Raw genomic sequence first — 19,963 nt, 5'->3', positions numbered from 1 at the left:
AAATAAGATTGCAATATGGGTTTATAGCAGAGGTGGTATTTAGCAGGTTCTGACCAGTTCTGAAAACCGGTAGCGGGCATTTTGATAGTTTGGAGAACTGATAAATACTATCTCTGGATGTCCCCGCCCCTATCTATTCTCTGCCTCCCGAGTCCCAGCTGATCAGGAGGAAATAGGGATTTTGCAGTAACCTTCCCCTGGAGCAGGGTGGGAATGAAGATTTTACAGTATCCTTCCCCTGCCACGCCCACCAAGCCATGCCACGCTCACAAAACCCACTACAGAACCAGTAGTAAAAAAATTGAATCCCACCACTGGTTTATAGGGATGTGGCAGGAAGCATTGTTAGCTCTATTTTGATCAGAAGAAAAATGTCAGATTCCATATTTTGACACGCATCTTAGGCTGATTGCTGTGCAGCTTCTTTAGAGCCATTCATCAGGCTAGTAAACAAAGCCCTCCCTCCCACATGCTTTCAAAGTGGCAAAATCCGTGGAAATGACTCTCATCACAAATTAGGCTCTGCCAGGAATTCCAATACAATTCTTAAGTTTAGGGAATGAAGAATCAAACCATTTTTAAAGATTATACCAAAACTGGCATTCCACACAGGGAACAATTTATTTTTAAATTCTAATTACAATATTTTAAAAAAAGAACAGATTCAAAGTGAACAGCAGTTCAAATTATATAAAAGCGATATAATTCATGATATATTTATAATCACAAGAAAAATAACATGTTTACCATCATTAAATGTACTTACTATCTAATTTACTGTCATTTTCTGCATCTGCTTCACTTCTATCAATCATCTCACTTTATTAAATACCATAAGCAAGTGTTCAGATCCCCCTTAAATCATTTGTCCAATGAAGAGTGAAGCTTCTCAAAACATTTCCTCCTGGCCCAGGTTTCAGACCCAGAACATGATAAAATTCTTCTTCTTCTAAAACCCCTAAATACTTTTTATCCGAAGTTGCCCTGTGTATTAACATAAACTCTGTGGCTTCCCTTAATTTGTCAGTAATCATTTGGTAAAACCTACATAATTAGTCATTACAGAACATACTGGTTGTATGGATTTTCTCTGTTCTGCTGACTATTTTGGCTCGCCTCTCAATAACCTCATTTGAAGCATTTCCTGGGATTCCTCCTTAAAAATTACACAATCCTCCTGTAATCTGGTATCTTCAGGAGTTTGGATTAACTCCAAACTCCAAACTTTTATCACCCTGTAATCTCCAAGTATTCTTTGTTTTGTTTACCTTTGCCATTCCACTTTCCCTTATTCTCTGGTTTCTCCTACAGTGACCTGTTAATAGACAGAATTACCCTTTCAATGCAATAATTGGATTAACTCCAAACTCCAAACTTTTATCACCCTGTAATCTCCAAGTATTCTTTGTTTTGTTTACCTTTGCCATTCCACTTTCCCTTATTCTCTGGTTTCTCCTACAGTGACCTGTTAATAGACAGAATTACCCTTTCAATGCAATAATTTAATGCAAATTGGCATATGGAATGTTAAGATTGGTTTATGCTCTTATCTATTATGATATTTTGCCACATAATTTCTTATTACATTTTAAATTATGTTAACCATATGTAATGTGGTACACCTTGCCATGCATTTCTACAGCATATAAATGAAAATAATATAAACATACTTTTGGAAATAAAAACCTCCCCCACAGTTACAGTTATCAGGAAAAATCTTTTCTAAGCCTAGATCTGTTTCGAGAAGAAATTCTGCATTTGAAGTTAATAGAATGTCTGAAGGGCCCCTAAGTCCCCCTTAGAGTTTTAGTTTGAAGGGGTAACCCATAATAGACATCCAAAACTAAATAGTTTAGCTGGTCACACCCTTCCATAATACAGTGAAATGTATTTAAGCATTTATTCTAAAACTGGTATAAATATTTATTACCCCACAAACATGTCAAACAAGCTTGTGCCCTTTTTTGCACCTTTCCCTTTCATAAGTGTCTACGCAAGGAATTTTCCACAATGCAAGCAACACTTTCAAAACAATTATCTCAGTGGTTTTCAACCTTTGCCTCTTGAAGAAGTGTGGACTTCAACTCTCAGAATTCCCCAGCCAGCTCACTGAGGAATTCTGGGAGTTGAAGTCTTCACATTTTCAAGTGGGCATGGTTGAAAACCACTGATCTATCTAATAATGCCAGAAGTCAGGGTCATGTAATAAATAGAGTCTTTCGTAGATGGTGTGGTTTCACTATGGAGTATATTCCACCACTATATAGGTAACGTCTGACAGATTTAATTCTGCAAGAAAAGACTATGGGCGTTCACTAGTTCCAGTGGCTCTTTGAACAGTAATAATTGTTGGGTTCCTGGGCTTACGTCCCTCTTGTGAACTTCTTGTCAAGAACTTGGTGAACAATATTCTGGATCACAGAATCTTTGGCAGATAGTTAGCTGCTGAATGATTTTTTTTATAATTAGGGTGTTGCTAATAGAAGAATTAAAGTGTTGTAAAAGTGTTAATACCACTTTATAATGCCTGGGTAAGGCCACACTTGGAATACTGCATCCAGTTTTGATTGCCACGATATAAAAAAATGTGGAGACTCTAGAAAGAATGCAGAGAAGAGCAACAAAAATGATTAGGGAACTGGAGGCTAAAACATATGAAGAAAGATTACAGGAACTGGGTATGTCTAGTTTAATTAAAAGAAGGACTAGGGGAGACATGATAGCAGTGATATCTCAGGGGTTGCCACAAAAGAAGAGGGAGTCAAACTATTCTCCAAGGCACCTGAGGGTATGACAAGAAGCAATGGATGGAAACTAATCAAGGAGAGAAGCAACTTAGAACTAAGGAGAAATTTGCTGATGGTTAGAACAATTAATCAGTGGAACAACTTGCCTCCAGAAGTTGTGAATGCTCCAACACTGGACGTTTTTAAGATGTTGGATTTCCATTTGTCTAAAGTGGTGTAGGTTTTCCTGCCTAAGCAGGGGGCTGGACTAGAAGATCTTCAAGGTCCCTTCCAACTCTGTTATTCTATTCTATTATAAGAAAAAAAGATGTGAGAACTTCTGAATGGTACCTTTATTCAAGATTTTATTTATATGTTTGTTTTTAAATGTTTCAGACCCGCTCGTTGCTGAGCGTATTTGAAGAAGATGCAGGAACACTCACAGAGTACACCAACCAACTGCTTCAAGCAATGCAGAGAGTTTATGGGGCACAGGTAAGTTCATTTCCATGAGGGAGAGAGAGAAAGGGACCCCCATTTCCCACAGAAAACACCGGGAGCCATAAAACCTGGAAAGGAATGGCTGAGGGGGTGGGGTGTCATTTAACTGGGTGGGAGTGACATTGATTGGCCACGCCCACCCAGGTTTTGTGGTTCCCAGTGTTTTCTTTTCTGTGGGAAACAGGTCCAAATGGCTCTTTGAGTGTTTTAAGGTTACAGAACCCTGGCCTAGATGCTCACTGAGATGTGTTTCTTTGTCACCATTATAATCTGCTTTTTGGTAAGGACCCAAGGTGGTTGCAGTGTTTTTTCACCACACCAATAAGTCACGTTGAGCTAAGAGAGAATGACCAAAGTCTCCCACAGAGCTTCAGAAGCTGAAAGCAGACATGACCCTGCCTTCAAATATTACCCAGTCCTGACTCTACATAACTGGATAGCGTCTTCTTTAATAGTTGGCTTTAATGTCAATTCTCTTCTTTAATAGTATGCAATAAAAGACATTGCCTGAGCAACATCTTGGCCTAATCTGCTACTTTTTGCAATAGAGCATGTCATTTAAAAGACAAATGCAGTCCTCCTTTGGAAGCAGTTGTGCAGTCCTTTCGTTGTAAATCTTTAAGTGGTTGTGAGAGTCAATATTATGAGACACATTCTCTCTTTGTAGAATGAAATGTGCCTGGCAACACAACAGCTTTCCAAGCATCTTCTTGCCTATGAAAAACAGGTATGTCCTGTACAATCTTTTCCTGAGCAATTTCCACATTGGGGAAATGAAAAGTAGATAGAGTTTAACCTTCCCCTAGTATTTTGTTTGATCGTTTGCAGAGATTACAAGGAGACTAACTTGTTCTGACATACTCTGGTGGCCACGTGGAATTGATTCTTAAAACTCAAACAACTGTGTCACTCACTTGTGATCTACTCACAGTAGTGGTGAGGTACCTAGGATGTTTGCAGTGAAGGTAGAAAATGTCAGGATGATAATCACAGCCACACAAGAGAAGTTTAAAAAGGGGTACAGTTTCAAACCTACTTACCTTGACTTTTTGCACCCCTTTCTAAATACCCTTGGGGGGCACACTTGGCCCTCTGATGTTGAGGAAGATACTAGTGGCATTTATCTCAGTGGGTCATATTGGTATGAAACTTTAGAAATGTTAGGAAGCCTATATGTAAGTTAATCAAATTTTGCAGAAATTTGCCAAAGATTAGTGCAGTTGATTATCTATGACTAGTGGTTGAGTTGACTAGTGGCTCTTTAGAAGGCCAGATCCTGAAGATGAAACTCAAATATTTTGGCCACCTAATGAGAAGAAAGGACTCACTGAAGAAGAGCCTAATGCTGGGAAAGATTGATGGTGAAAGAAGAAGGGGTTGACAGAGAATGAGGTGGCTGGATGGAGTCACTGAACTGAGCTTAAATGGACTCTGGGGGATGGTAGAGGACAGAAAGGCCTGGAGGAACGTTGTCCATGGGGTCAAGATGGGTCACTCACAACTTTGCAACTAACAACAACAACAACAAGTGGTTGAGTTTAGAAGGGGGGGTAGAGTTTCTATCACTTTGGGTTATAAATAATGAGAGGCAGACTCCTTTTTCTCTCTGGCTCACAAGTACCCTTAATCTTGCTGAGTAAAATACTTTTGATTGGACTAAACCAAGCCTTCTTAGACTCATTCCCTTCCTTGATTAAGTGCTGCTATTAATCCTTCTTAACTTGCAGAATTTTGCCTTGGGGAAAGGAGATGAAGAAGTGATATCTACGCTTCAGTCCTTCTCAAAAATTGTGGATGAGGTAATCCAGATTATAACTCGCTTTTCTCTCTTTCACTCTCTTGATTAGGACATAAGGATGCTAGAAAATAAAAAAAGATCAATTAATGCACTATTACTATTATTATTTACTAGTGCATAAAATGCTCTGTATGTTTATTGCCATTTGACAATTTTTCTATTTGCACCAATTAGCATGTAAGAGATGAGAATTGGTTCACGAAAATAGTGTTTATGAGGAAATGGAGCCATAATAACTGTGTTAATCTGTAAAGTGTTTATTTTTGCAGTTTGCACTTAATATTCTCATCATTACCCAAATGCAATAAAACCATTTCTGAGTTCTTACAATGTAAGGCAGGGATAAAGCACTTGTAGCCTTCCAATTATTGCAGAACTTTAAAATCTTACGACCCCAAATGTCATCGTTTAAAGGCCTATGAATTTCCTCATTCATGTTCATAGACTTTATGCCATATCCTTGTCCTCATATGTTCTAAGATGATTTCTCTACTATTTCTATTACTGTCCATAATTTTTCAGAGGCAGATAGGGATTTTTTTCTTTTCTTTTTTTTTGGCTTTTTCCAGCAAGTTGGTTTCTTCTATATCACCCATTTTGGCTTGTTCTCAAACAACTTCATTATTCCAAATTTGTTTTCTCTTAGGAATTTCCCACCCTTTCCCACCTGGTTTCCATTGTTTAATTACATCCAACCAAAATCCACAATTCCGTGAGCCACACAACACTAAAACAATAATACAGTGATGGTGAACCTTTTCACCACCAGGTGCTGAAAAGGGAGCACTTTGCACGTGCACACTAGAAACTTCTGGTTTCTAGTGTGCACATGCGTGCTGGCTCGCAAGTCTTCCGGTTACTGCCATGCTTTTGCACGTGCCAATCAGCTGGCTGGCATGCATGCTCACACAGGAAAATGGAAGACCAACTCTTCCGGTTTCTGGCACTGCCACATGCACAAAGGCCAGCTGATCATCATGTGCACATGCATGCCAGAAACCCGGAAGAGGAACAGGCGCCGCCGCATGTGCCAGGCAACATGGCTCCACGTGCCACTTTGGACATGCATGCCATAGGTTTGCCATCACAGCAGTAATACCTTTAGTAGACCATTAGCTGTTGCAATTTATCCTAAACAGTCTTAAGATTTGTATTTTTTTTGTGGGGGGGGGGGGGGGAGAATTCTTTAATCTCTCCATCATGTAGCTGACTTAGTTAAGCCTGTAAGTGTTGGGCCTGATTAGTACTTGGGAGACCGCTAGGAAATCCAATAGTTGTAAGCTAGACTAAGAAGAAGAAAAAACATCCTAGAAGAAGAACAGCTATTGGCTTCTTTCATATTGTTGGTAAAAGAAAAGTTATATGGAAGTAACAAGGAAGACTTTACTTTTTTTCCCCTGATAGTTCCCTAATCTCTACATTACGCACCAAGGTATAATATCCCAGAGAGAACGATTCATTCTCTTTTAATAGCTCAGTTCTATGTATGACTGTGCATACACAAAAGCACCTCAGAAAAAATGTATCAGCAATTCAAGTACAAAATATTTGTTGTTGAAAAGTCCATTATCCTGTCCATCCTTTTAACAGAACACTTAACAGTGGTATCCTGGGTCCAAAATGTGATAGGGAGTTTGTCAAATACATACGTACATAGTAGGTTTCAAAGAAAGTTTCTGTGTTCTTCCCCAGGTGTTCTCCCTTTCACACAGTGTAAACCATTTAGTGGCTCTTGTGTTTGTCATTGGTGATGAATCATACCTTTAGTCTCCTCCTTGTATTTATATATCAACCCACACATGAAAATCAATAACCATTTAAAAACCTCCCTTGGATATTACAGTGTTCTGCTAGGAAAAGAAAAACATAACAGCTATTTGTTTGGTTTGGATAAAACAGCCACATGGGCAAAGCAATACAATGTGCGAATGAAACTGAAGTTTCCAGAATCAATATAAACATCCCAGTTAATTTTGCTTCAGAGCCTCTCCTTAAGTAAACTCTCCAGTCATTTGATAACCTTGGAGACATTCTTGCTCTACTGTATAGTGAGGTCTTATTTATGTGTTGAGTCTTTGCATTTTGTGAAGTAAATTCCCTTGGAACTTTTGGTGGAATAATCCTAGTGTTCAGCTTCATACGCTTTTAAGATATGGTTAGTTTCGCCACTAGAGACAATTTACAGGATACATGCAGATATTCCGGATTGTAAACTTGGACATCATGAGGGAAAACTACAGAGTGAGTGATTCTCTTGATCGGTCTTTACAAACTGCTACCTTCTGAGTGTGCTTAAATTGTGCTTCCTGTCATCCTCATGCTGGTTGGAGAAACGTTGCACTACAGGTAGTCCTCGACTTACAACAGTTCATTTAGTGACTCTTCAAAGTTACAACGCAACTTTAAAAAGTGACTTATGACTGTTTTCACAGTTACAACCTTTCCAGGATCCCCATGAACATGTAATTAAAATTCAGAGGCTTGGAAACTACTTACAACCATTGCTGTGTCCTGGGGTCATGTGATTCCCCTTTTACGCCCTTTTGGCAAGCAAAGTCAATGGGCAACCCAGATTCATTTAACAACCAGGCTACTAACTTATCAACTGCGGTGATTCACTTAACAACTGTGGCAAGAAAGATCATAAAATGATGCAAAACACACTTAACAAATGTCTCACTTAACATAAATTTTGGGCTCCATTTTTGGGCATAAGTCGAGAACTACCTATACACAACTGGGGGCACCACCTGCATTTCTTCAAAAGATTCAGATTTTCCCCTGTTTTATAAATGCAAGTAGTAAATAATCAAAATGTCAAACATAACAAGGAACAAAATCAATACGTCTCTAGAATGCAAGCATTAATATTGGAATACATGTACAAATAATCCTCATTTTACAGCCACAGTTGAGCCCAACATTTCTATTACTAAGCAAGGCAGTTGTTAAGTGAATTTTGATCCATTTTATAACCTTTTTTGCCACAGTTGTTAAGTGATTCACTGCAGTTATTAAGTGAATCATGTGTTGGTTAAGTGAATCTGGCTTCCCCCATTGACTTTACTTGTCAGAAGCTTTTCTGGGAAGATTACAAATGGTGATCATATAACCCAATAACAATTCAACTGTCATAAATACATGCCAGTTGCCAAGTGCCCAAATTTTGATCACGTGGTCATGGAGAGGCTGCAATGGTCGTAAGTGTGAAAACCAGTCATAAATCACTTTATCTGGTGCCATTGTAACTTAGAACGGTCAGTAAATGAATGGTTGTAAGTCAAGGTCTGTTTGTACATATAAACCGAAGAAGAGATGTGGTGAAATCATTTACATTCAAAAGTTCATCCCAGAAATGTTATTGTACAGATGAAGATAAATCATCTGAGATCTACAGTACATTATAGGTATAACTTATTCTGTAAACCAAACATGGATGAGTCTTTAAGGAAGTTTTTAAGACTCTTACTGGTTAATTTGTCTTTCCTTCTCCCTGTCCCCGCACACACAGACACATACTGTTCATCAAAACAGATACACTTTAAGTACTCTTTTATTGATCAAAAGATGTTCCACAAAAAATACATCAGACTGTTAACTTCATATTTAGATTGATTTATTTTTAAGGTTTCCTGCAGTGAACAGGAGATGGACTTGACAGCTAAAAGGGCAGTCATTTAATCCCTGCAATTATAACAGATCTTAATCATAATAAACAGAATTCAATATTTAACCATTCTACATTAAAAAGTTGATAATCCCATATTAAAGAGATTCAAAAATTAGAAGACGTACCGCGTGGCTTGATATGAGATCAAGAAATTGCTGAGATGTGAATACATACAAAACGATTTTGAAGATAAAAATTGTTCTCGCGTGTGTGTGTGTGTGTGTGTGTGTGTGTGTGTGTGTGTGTATTATATATATTAGAGGGGATCCCAATCAAGCTAAATGCAGTAGTTGAAAAAAAATAATGTTGGTTTTCTCCAATCCAATGTCAATTTTTTTCTTCCTTTCTCTAATTTCCTTTGCTTCTATCAGCTTTATTAGGATCATTATCTAGAGATGAAATTGAGGCTGAGAGATATTTCCAGGGTTGTAGTACAGAGATAGTATCATTGCTTTCCTGTTTTTCAGCTTAACGTTTTACACACTGAACTGGCAAAACAACTTGCAGACACAATGGTTCTTCCTGTCATCCAGTTTCGTGAGAAAGATCTTACAGGTAAATTATTGAAATGTTTCTTCCTGGTTGGAAATTTCCACAGGATATCTTCTCATTACCAGGCAGTCCTCACTTAATGTCCATCGTTTCAGTGACCATAAAAGTGCTGAACGAAGGGACTTACAACTGGTCCTTGATTATAAAATATTTATGACAATAACGGCAGAAAGAATTAAAAATATATTAAACGGAAACATACATCCAGATCAAAATGGATTTCTACCCAACAGACACATAAAAAACAATATACAAATGATAATGGACATATTAGAATACTACGAAATACACTCAGCATTGATATTTATTGATGCACAAAAAGCATTTGATAACCTGAATTGGGATTTTCTTATAAATCAACTAGCAGTAATGAACTTTGGAGAGAAAATTATTGGGATGATCAAAGCAATATATTCTAGTCAGAGGGCAAAAATAATACTAAATGAGGAAGCAACAGAAAGTTTCAGTGTAACCAAAAGGGTAAGACAGGGATGCCCTCTATCTCCCGTTATTTATCCTCTCAATACAGACAATGATGTTACAAATTAGACAGAATAAGGACATAAAGGGATTGAAAATTAGAACACAGGAATACAAAGTGCAGGCCTTTGCGGACGATGTAGCATTTATCATAGAGGAACCCCTAGAAACTGGACTAATATTATTACGACATAAACCAATTCGGTAAAGTGGCAGGGTTTAAAATTAATAAACTAATAAACTAATATTAACTAAGAATTTAAGCAAAAGACAAAATGAAGAACTGGAGGAGAAATTGGGAATTTTGAGGGCCAAGAAAATTAAATATTTGGGAATATGGTTATCAGCAAAATGTATTACAATAAAAGAAGATAACTACAATAAATTGCTACAACAAATACAAAAAGATTTGGATAATTGGATTAAACTACAGATATCACTAATCGGCAGAATCTCAACAATTAAAATGAATGTATTACCAATTTATCTTTTCCAAGCAATACTGATTAAATTAGAGAATTTTCTTTTTGAACAACTAAATAAAATGGTATCCAAATTTATCTGGTCAGGGAAAAAAATCATGTATTAAATACAAACTTCTATAAGATAGTAGAAACAACTGGTCCTTGAAGCCCTTGCAGTGGTCATGTGAACAAAAATTGCCCCCTCCTTCACCCACATTTACAACTCCCTTTTGGCCATATCCTATAGAAGCACCTTCTTATGTGCCACTACAGTCAGGGTCTCTGTTGCCTCCCCCTCTCCCCCAGTGGTGAAATTCTATTTTTTTTTACCACTGGTTCTGTGGTAGGTGTGGTCTGGCTTGGTGGGCAAGGCTTGGTGGGCATGGCAGGGGAAGGATACTACAAAATCTCCATTCCCACCCCACTCCAGGGGAAGGATACTGCAAAATCTCCATTCCCACCCCACTTTGGGACCAGCCAGAGGTGACATTTTCCAGTTCTCCAAAATACTCAACATTTCCGCTACCGGTTCTCCAGAACCTGCTGGATTTCACCCCTGCCACCACCCCCAGGCCTGTGCTCATGTTCTGTTCAGGGCTTCTGTTCATTAAACAAGGACTTTCAAAAGAAGGCCAATGCAGAAACCAAGGCCTTAATCAACGTTCACAAGAAAGGCCCAGCTGCCCCAGGCCAATTCTGTTATTCTGTTACTCATCTTAAAATAAGACCCCAAGTGATAGTAATGCAGAGTTGGGTGCATGGGGTGAGTGACAGGGCTGGGGGATGGAGCAGCTGGCAGCAAGGGGTAGATACGTTGCCAAAAGGGCAAAGATGAGAGAGAGAGATAAGTGGATGGGGGTGAGTTGAAGCAGAGGCAGCCTAAGTGGAGCATTTATGTCAATTCTGTCACTTAGCAACAGGCAGGGTAGTTAAGTGAGGACTTATCTTTTTATGATTTCCCAGAGAGACTGTGTGAATAGAAAATTAAAGGGAAGAAATAAAATATTTATTTAAGAAATCTCAAAAGTTATAGACAGGAATATTACATCTAATAATAGCAATACTAAACACAGAACAGCTTACCAGTTCGTTTTCCTACATGTTTACTTCAAAATAAGATGGACAATCTTGATGGGTGTGGGGGAATGAAAGAAATGAGATCTTGTCTACAGCCTTCAGGCTTTTACCCATACTAGTCGTTTCTAAATAGTCTGCCAAATTTCCCTGCTGTAAAGACATTCTGGACACTGGATTCAAAACATAAATTGTAATAAAACAAAGATGCTACGAGGATAGAAGCTTTCCCTCCCATGTTTTCTTGGGTTGATTAATGAAACCTATTCGGTGAGAATTGTATAGAAATTTTTAAGTAAAGCAGATGGAAATTAAATTTAAAGGACTTCTGTCCAAGATTTAATCCACATATCTGAAAAAAATATGTAATGCATACATTGTTGGTTTATCTTCTTTACTTTCTCCCTAGAAGTAAGCACTTTAAAGGATCTCTTCAGTCTTGCAAGCAATGGTATGCCTCACATTTTTATCTTTGAGTTAATAGAATTCACTGGTGTATGTGCAGCTTCAGTTGTGAGGCTCTAAGGTTGCCTTTTCTTTCAGAACATGACATCTCCATGGCCAGGTACAGCAGGCTACCCAAAAAGAAAGACAATGGAAAGGTATGTGTTTCAGGTTTTAGATTATTATTTTTAAAACCCGCAAATTCTGGGCATGTAGAAAAAAATGCAAGCGGGCAGAAAGTTAAATGCGACACATCTACCGGTATTTCATACAAATAAAAATGCAATGGAAAAGTTTGCTTAACATTTATGGTAGCCTTTGAATTATTTGGAAGTGCCTTCCAAATGATGGGTGCCGTTCTCAGAACGAGATTCCTGAAAGTTGAAATAGATAATATAGTCCAAGTGCTTTCCATAGACTTTGATGTGATCTTATCTATTGTATGTTGCATTCTTCAGCTTCTTTTGAAGAAAAAAAAAGCTGACTGCTGATACTTGTCTGGGTTTTATAAACATTTTATTATTCAGCTAAAGGCTGAAGTTGCCAAAGAGGTCGCCAGTGCCCGAAGGAAGCAGCATCTGTCATCATTACAATATTACTGTGCCTTGAATGCTTTACAGTATCGTAAAAGAGTTGCTATGATGGAGCCCATGCTGGGATACGCACATTCACAGGTATGTAGTTCTAAGCAGCAGGTTTTTTAGCTACGAAAGGAGCTGTGAATTTTTCAGTGCAGTGGAATATCTCATTTGCAAATATATGTCTGAGCAAGATAATAGATCCCTAGTATTTCAGCCACTTTATATTCAAAGCACCTCTGTTCTCTAATATTGTAAACCAAAGCTCTGATCACTTTTATGAGTAAATGATAAAAAGTGTGAATAATAGCCTACTCTTAAACTAACAAATGTAAGGCTTGTTAAATAAATTGTATACATCAACAGCCATGGGTTTTAACTGAAGTGAGGAATATTGATGCTACAAGAGAGAATGCTTACAAGTATTTCATAACAGAGAGCGAGAGGAATGGAGATTAATGTGCAAGATCATAGACTGAATTTAAGCTGAATTTTAAAGAGATATTTTGCCTATAGGCAGTGTTTCGCTTCGTGCCACCTGGCTTATTCTTTTTAATCATTTTAATACTGATTTAAATTTTTCAGAGTGTCTAGGATCCTATTTATTTAAAAAAATAGTCTTGAATTTCACATTGTTCCATAGATATTCAAAAGACTAAAAATAAGATGCAAATTAAGAATGGGTTTCCTGCCAAGGCTGGGCAACTATTACAAGTGTTTTAAACTGACTGTGCCCATGGTGATGCTGTTTTATGAATGGCCAAGCCCCAATTTTCTTTGAGGATCCAGAAAAAGCTCTCAAAATACAATGTGCATCTACTGGCTTCATAAGGTTTGGAGACCCTTGGAGTGAGCCATTTGCTAGTCAAAGTCTTCAGCTTCCTTTTTATACTTTTCAGATTAATTTTTTGAAGAAAGGAGCAGAGAGGTTTTCAAAAAAGCTGGATGGCTTTTTAACATCGGTTACAAATACGGTGCAGAGGTAACATCATATTCCTGTTTATATTGCTTTGCAGTTTGGGGAAGAGGGAAAAAGTGGTGCTTCCGTTGCTCTTATCTACATGATGAGCAAGAAGAGAGAGAGGGAGAGAAACGGAGATAGAAGTGTCTTGATATGAAAATACCATCAAAAGCCTGTTCAGCTATGAAATCCAACTGATAATTGGCCACACCATAATTGGCCATGCCATAATTGGCCATAATTGTGTTATTTATAGTCCAATATGTCTGGAAGATGTTGTCTTATAATTTATGCTGCCTGATAAGGGATCCTGAAAGTAATTGTGTATTTTTCTCCCACTCTATGGAGCTGCAACTGTTTTAGAGATAGGAAATGGCACTAAAATAGCAACATAACATATCACAAAAGTGATTTCTGAAACGTATTGCTGCATTTTAGATCTGATGCTATGAGCAGCCTAAAACTTTTATCATATAAGATATATATGAAATCATGCTGCTATTGTGGTTCATAATTACTTGCAAATGCACATCCTTACACTGGTTTGTAGCTCTTAAGTGCTTATGAAAAACATATTTGTAAATAATCCTTAATGCCCAGCTGTATTAATTACATATGTAAAAGTTCACCAGAAGCAGCATGACGGTGAAGTGATTTAATTTTATTTATGAATTACAGCATCCAAGAAGAATCGGATGCCGAAATTGAAGCCATGCGGGTATCTCAGCAAGATCTGCTCTCAGTTGGGGAATCAGTATATACGCCTGATTTTGATGCTTCTCCTGTCATCAACAAAAATCTTATCCAGAAAGCAGGCTACCTAAACCTTAGAAAGTAATGTGGAAGCTCAGGATTGTTTATTTATCTTGGTAGATTGGTCATTTCAGCTTTTTAAAAATTATTATTATCAGTACTCCTACCTAATTTGGACAATAAGGGCTAAAAATAGACAAAACACCATTTTTTACATTTACTTTGAAACTTAAAGAGTGGTAAGGTACTTCTTGTGCTGTGGAAAAATGCACTAGTACCGTGTTTCCCCCAAAATAAGACAGGGTTTTATTTTTCTTTTGACCCCTGAAATAAGCGCTTGGCCTTATTTTCGGGGAGGTCTTACTATTTTTGAGGTGCAGGAGGCGGCAAGCATGGTCATCTCATGGCTGCTGCTGTGTTGCAATATTTTTGGAGAGGGCTTATTTTTGGGGAGGGCTTATTTAGCGCATGCCGATTGGACTTATCCAGGGAGGGCTTATTTTCGGGGAAACGGGGCAATTACAAAAAAGTGCCTGGGATCCAGATGATTAGGTTGAATAAAATATTTACATGTTTATATGAGGGCCTTTTTAAAGGTCCATATACAGCAGGCTTCAACAGAGAGAGGAGTTGGGGGGAAAACAGCTAATTCTTTTTTTCCTTTTTTCCATTTAGCCTCTGCTTATGAAAGCTTATTAATATCTATATATGCTTTAGACATTGCAAATATCAGTTCCATTTGTGGGATGCATCTAATTTGTGGGATGCATTGTGGTAAAAGTAAGAGTCTCCATTTGTCCAGCCATATTTAGTAACTGTATAGGCAGGTTATTGATCTCGACATTTCAAACAGCGGTGGGATTCACTTACCTTCCCTACCGGTTCGCAAATGTGAGTGCACGTGCCGGGTCTGCACATCCGCACCGCCTTCTCCGCATGCGCAGTGCCCGCACATTACATCTGGGTGGATGGGTGGAGCCTCCAGCAGCCGCTGCTACCAGTTCGCCCGAACTGGAGAGAACTGGCTAAATACCACCTCTGATTTCAAACAATGAAACCTTGCACAGCAATGTAGCAGCGTTATAAAATCCAACACCTGAAAGTATGTAAAAGCTGTAACTAGTGATATAGCCATGACAAAATATAGTCTTTAAAAAATCCATGTTCTGAAGATAATCAGACGGTCTTGTTGGAATGAATTTGGCAAATATGTTCCAGAACTGTGTTTTTTTTAAAAAAAAAAATATTGAAAAGGTATAATTTTTTTTTGCAGCAAAACAGGCCTTGTGACAACCACGTGGGACAGGCTGTATTTCTTCACTCAGGGCGGAAACTTGATGTGTCAGCCCAGGGGTGCAGTCGCTGGTGGATTGATTCAAGATTTGGACAACTGCTCTGTGATGGCCATTGATTGTGAGGACCGACGTTATTGCTTTCAGATCACCACTCCAACAGGAAAACCGTACGTGGGTCAGGATCTGGGGATCAAGGCATCTGCTAGAAGGAAAGCTTTGTCATTCTTGGCGAGGTTGCATTAACTGAGCTGCTTTGTGTACTTCATTTCCTCCACTTAATCTAAATCAAGTTTTTCTGGATTATATAGGAATTACTGCAAAAGTAATTTTGGCGTTATACATGGCTTTCCTTTTAATGTTGTAGCACATAATCAGCTTAAAGTAGCTAAGAGGCAGGGACGGCAGCAATATTTTTCAGTTACACCCCCCATATTATGGAATCGCCTCTCATGAGTTTAGGTAAGTGCCCTCCCTCTTGAAAATGAGCCACCAGGAATAACATTTGGAACTTTGCAGTATAGAAGTTTTAAAAGGACGCTGTTGTCAGCATCTAAGAAAGAACAATACAGGCATTGTATTGCAGTATTTCAAGTGTAATACACTATTGCACTATTGCACTATTTCAAGTGATGCGGTGGCCTAGAGGTGGAGCTCTCACCTCACAATCAGGAGACTGTGAGTTGGATCCTAGGTAGAAGCAGATATTTCTCTCTCTCTAGGCACACTGAGAATATATCTGCTGAAAAAAAACTCAGTATTGGTGAAAGGAAGGGCATCCGGCCAGTAAGCACTTAGCTCTATTCAGTTGCCCAGACTCCACTCTGCAAGGGATTATGGGGTCGTTAAAAGAGGATGATGATGATTGTACTATTTCAGCGAACGGGAGCCAATTTGGTTAAGGAGATTAAGGCTTCAGCCTAGAAACAGAAGACTCTGAGTTCTAGTCCCTCTTTAGGCACAAAGCTAGTTGGGTAGCTTTGTCCAGTCATTCTTTCTCAGGCCTGGCACCAGAAGTGGTTTAGCAGGAAATGCTAAACTCTGAAACCTTGGAAGAAAACTGCCTTGACAATTACCAGGAGTCGATAATGACTTGAAGGCACACAAGCATATTTCAGCAAATACAAATAAGCTTTTATCTGTACACCATGATATAAGGGTTTTTCTTTGTGATTCTAACAGTTTCAAGGTCAGGCGTTTGAGCCAGAATGTTTAATCTAGAAGTTCAAAAACATTTTGATTTGGTTTGATTTGATTTCTAAGGCCGTCCAACTCAAAACAATGTGATTCTGGGAAGCTTATTTTTTGCTCTAAGACTTTTTTGTCCACACATGTGAATATTTTATGCTTGGCTGATTTCACAACATTAATATCCTCACACCATTAATATCCTGCGAATTCAAACTTTTGGATCTCAAATTGTATTGTGTTGTATTTTTCATTCATGCAGTCTTGAGCAAGAACGATAAAATAAAATCATACTAATGGCTGTGTATTTTTTTTTTTAGAGGCATAACCCTCCAGGCAGAAAGCAGAAAGGAATATGAGGAGGTAAAACATTTCACTGTAAATGGAAAGTTTTAATTTTGTTAGATAAAATCAATTCTACCAATTAAGAATTCAGGAATATCCAGGTGCCTTATTTTAAATATTTGCTTTGTTGTCACAGTGGATAAGTGCAATCAACAACATTTCACGACAGATCTACCTGACCGACAACCCAGAAGTGAGCATGTTTTCAAATTTATTTATCTTATAAGAGATGTTCACTTATGATTCTGTGTTTATGCAAGAACTTTAAACAGTATTACTTAAAGATGCACTTCTGTTTTACCTCAGGCAGTTGCCATTAGGTTAAATCAGACAGCACTGCAAGCTGTGACTCCAATCACGAGCTTTGAAACAAAGCAGGCTGGTCACCCCTCCAGGTACCTTCGTGTTTGCCTTGTTTTTTGTCCTTCCCCACTGAATATAAAACCTTCTTTTCCCCTAACATGCAATTTTAGTGTAAGCAGAGAGTTCTGTCCGGGGGGAATATTTAATCCTGCATTTCCTCTTCTAGTTATGAAGTGGAGAACTGTTCCACAACATAATAAAAGGGTCATATATTTATCAGTCATATGCCAATGAACGAGTATTTGCTTAAAATACACTCTCTGCTTCTTATTCTTTCTCATTCAGCCTTTGAAACTAGTAAAACACATGAAAAATGGTACCTCGGTTATTTTTAATGGATTCTCCATTCGTAATAATCCCTCGTGCTTTTTGATTGCATATTTCGAATGGCCCCCTTCTCGTCTCTTTTTTCTTTTTAGCCAGGATGGGAGGTCCATGGATATTCTGAATGACCAGACAGTTCCAGAGGAGTCTGCTGAAGCTCTCATCCCCATGGAGTTAATTGCACCTGGAACTCCCATTCAGTTTGACATTGTGCTTCCTGCAACGGAGTTCCTAGATCAGCACAGGGGCGGAAGGTACGGGCTGCCAACAACCTTTCTTTTGACAAGGAACTCTATTTTTTTTATTTAACCTTTCTCTTAGTATTGGAAAATAGTATTTTAGAAATGATGTTGTTCTGTTGCAGACGTACCAATCCTTTTGGAGAATCTGAAGATGGCGAGAAAGAGGATGAAACAGGTAGATACTCCAAGCGCTGTTCATCACTGCTTGCTTTGGTCTCAAAGTCATCCAGGTTAATGTCCCACTTTCGGAGACAGAGCCATTTTGCCTATGTGACTAAGGCCACTGGTAGTTTATTCATTGTCTGTTAAATGTGGCTGTGGGATATGCAGAATTGTTGTGGCCTGCCAGCGGCCAGCAGAGCTGGCAGCACATTCGGACAGTGAGGAGGTTGGGGAGGAACATGGGCCAGTCCTGGAGTCAGGGGAAGGCTCTGATGAGGGCTCTGTGTCAGAGGCAGAGAGGGGCCAGAGCCGTCTGCCTGTTATCAGCTGCCTTTAGAGTCAGACATCAGTGATGCAGACGAACAGCAGGAGCCTGTTCCCAGTGGGCGCATGCGCAGAGTTGCCAGACAAAGGGAACAGCTAAAGAACAGGGATCGACTTGGGAGTAAGGTCACAGGTGGACAATGAATGGCTCCTCCCATAGGAAATAAAAGAGGAGCGATTTGGTAGTGGAGTTTGCAGGAGACTATTAGTTCGCTTAATTGGTTCGTGACTCTCCAAGACTCCTTGACAAGTTTTGCAGATATCAGCCTGACAGCTCTCCAAGCCAGATAAGGTCTGTGACTGTAAATCCTCCCTTGAAAGACTTGGTTGGATGTGAATGAGAAGAATTCACAGTACATTAATAAAAGGGATTTGTGTCAGGACAAGGAGTTTGCTTCATGCTCTTGGGAAGCCTAGGTCAGAACAAGAATACCTATTTCCTTTGACTTAAAAAATGTATAATCAGAAGTCAACAGTTTCCGGTCTCTATAGGATGGGGACTAGGTTGGTTTTAATTTTTGAAACATGCTGTGGGCAGGATGAGGAAAGAGCTCAGTATCAGCTACGTATATTAAGTGTACCCATGGTATACCACTCTCCATGCACATTTTTTAAATAATTTCCCTCCCTTCATATATTAGCTTTATTTGTAATGATGGATGGAATGACTGAGGGCATTTTTCATAGTTACCATTATCATTGCACAATTTCTCACTTATTAGAAGAGTTTAACTGGTGACTAGAAGGGTGCAAAAATTAACGTGTAGCCCATCCCCTTCTTTCCTTTCTGCTACACTTTTATCTGTGGTAGCTTGGAAAGGAAAAGTCTAGTTTCCATGAGGGTAAGCAGTAAACATTGGTGAACGGATATATTTAGTGCTAATATGGCTAAGAATCTGGGGGTGGAGAGGAGAGGAGATTCCTACCAGAAGGAAGCCGTCAAGCTGTGCAAATATGATAAAGAAATGGATAAAAATAAGCTTCAGCATTTGTGCTGCAAACTGCACTTGCATTCGTTCCATATTTACAAAGACAGATTGCAAGGGGTTGCTAATTATTTCATACTGAGAATGTGATCATTTATAACTGAGTATATGAACTGCCCCACTGAAAGAATATTTATGAATGCACTCTGCACAGGAAGAGACAGTCTAGAGCTTGTACATGTGCAAGCTTTTGCTTAAATCTCAAAAGCCCCATGAAAATGATCAGACCAGACTTCTGGTGAAAGCAGTCTCTTTGCTAGGTGAAGAGGAGAGTAAGGAAATACTGAAAGAAATAAAAGTAGTCTTTTTAGCAAGGGCCTCATTTAGCAACTGTTCATAGTTACAATGGTGATGAAAAAGTAACTTTGCAACCAGTCCTCACATTTATGACTTTCATAAGTCTGTAAAGTCACGGAAAGCTAAAGTAGGAACATAAGCAGGGTAGCAATTTCTTAGTGGCCACTTCACCTAGAGACCAAGTTGCTAATTCCGATTGTGGTTGCTAAGCAAGGACCACCTGTAGTACAAAGGAAGTACTGCTCCTTCCTTGCTTTGCTTCATCAGTATATAGCACCTGAGAGGGGGCGTGATCAGCTTGACATCACTCATGTTGGGGACACCTGTGGTGGCCCAAGTGATCTGCCAGTGAAAACGGAGGTCTGTTTTTGCTGGCAGACACCACAGGCTGGTTCTTTGCTGTTTCCAGGGTGTATCATGGGCCAGACCCAGCCCTGGG

General features: G+C 38.9%; 1 protein-coding gene across 2 annotated transcripts in view; it reads left to right on the top strand.

Moving 5' to 3' along the window:
* APPL2 (adaptor protein, phosphotyrosine interacting with PH domain and leucine zipper 2) overlaps positions 1–19,963 on the top strand; it is a 29,327-nt gene that overhangs the window by 3,092 nt on the left and 6,272 nt on the right. Inside the window, exons 2-16 of one of the 2 annotated variants that reach the window (XM_087723088.1) lie at positions 3,123–3,221; positions 3,895–3,954; positions 4,955–5,026; positions 9,163–9,250; positions 11,678–11,716; positions 11,809–11,867; positions 12,237–12,383; positions 13,187–13,269; positions 13,927–14,082; positions 15,275–15,463; positions 16,802–16,844; positions 16,963–17,019; positions 17,133–17,221; positions 17,609–17,767; positions 17,878–17,930. In XM_087723088.1, coding sequence (XP_087579214.1) covers positions 3,123–3,221; positions 3,895–3,954; positions 4,955–5,026; positions 9,163–9,250; positions 11,678–11,716; positions 11,809–11,867; positions 12,237–12,383; positions 13,187–13,269; positions 13,927–14,082; positions 15,275–15,463; positions 16,802–16,844; positions 16,963–17,019; positions 17,133–17,221; positions 17,609–17,767; positions 17,878–17,930 — 1,393 coding nt within the window. Of the gene's footprint in view, positions 1–3,122; positions 3,222–3,894; positions 3,955–4,954; positions 5,027–9,162; positions 9,251–11,674; positions 11,717–11,808; positions 11,868–12,236; positions 12,384–13,186; positions 13,270–13,926; positions 14,083–15,274; positions 15,464–16,801; positions 16,845–16,962; positions 17,020–17,132; positions 17,222–17,608; positions 17,768–17,877; positions 17,931–19,963 lie in introns of both variants that reach the window. The other variant, XM_087723087.1, reaches the window with a different exon arrangement.

The sequence above is a fragment of the Thamnophis sirtalis genome, unplaced genomic scaffold (genome assembly GCF_051295495.1).
Source record: "Thamnophis sirtalis isolate CommonGarterSnake01/CBP01778 unplaced genomic scaffold, rThaSir2_p1.2 scaffold_9, whole genome shotgun sequence".
NCBI lineage: Eukaryota > Metazoa > Chordata > Lepidosauria > Squamata > Natricidae > Thamnophis > Thamnophis sirtalis.
This window is presented reverse-complemented; position numbering and strand designations above follow the sequence as displayed.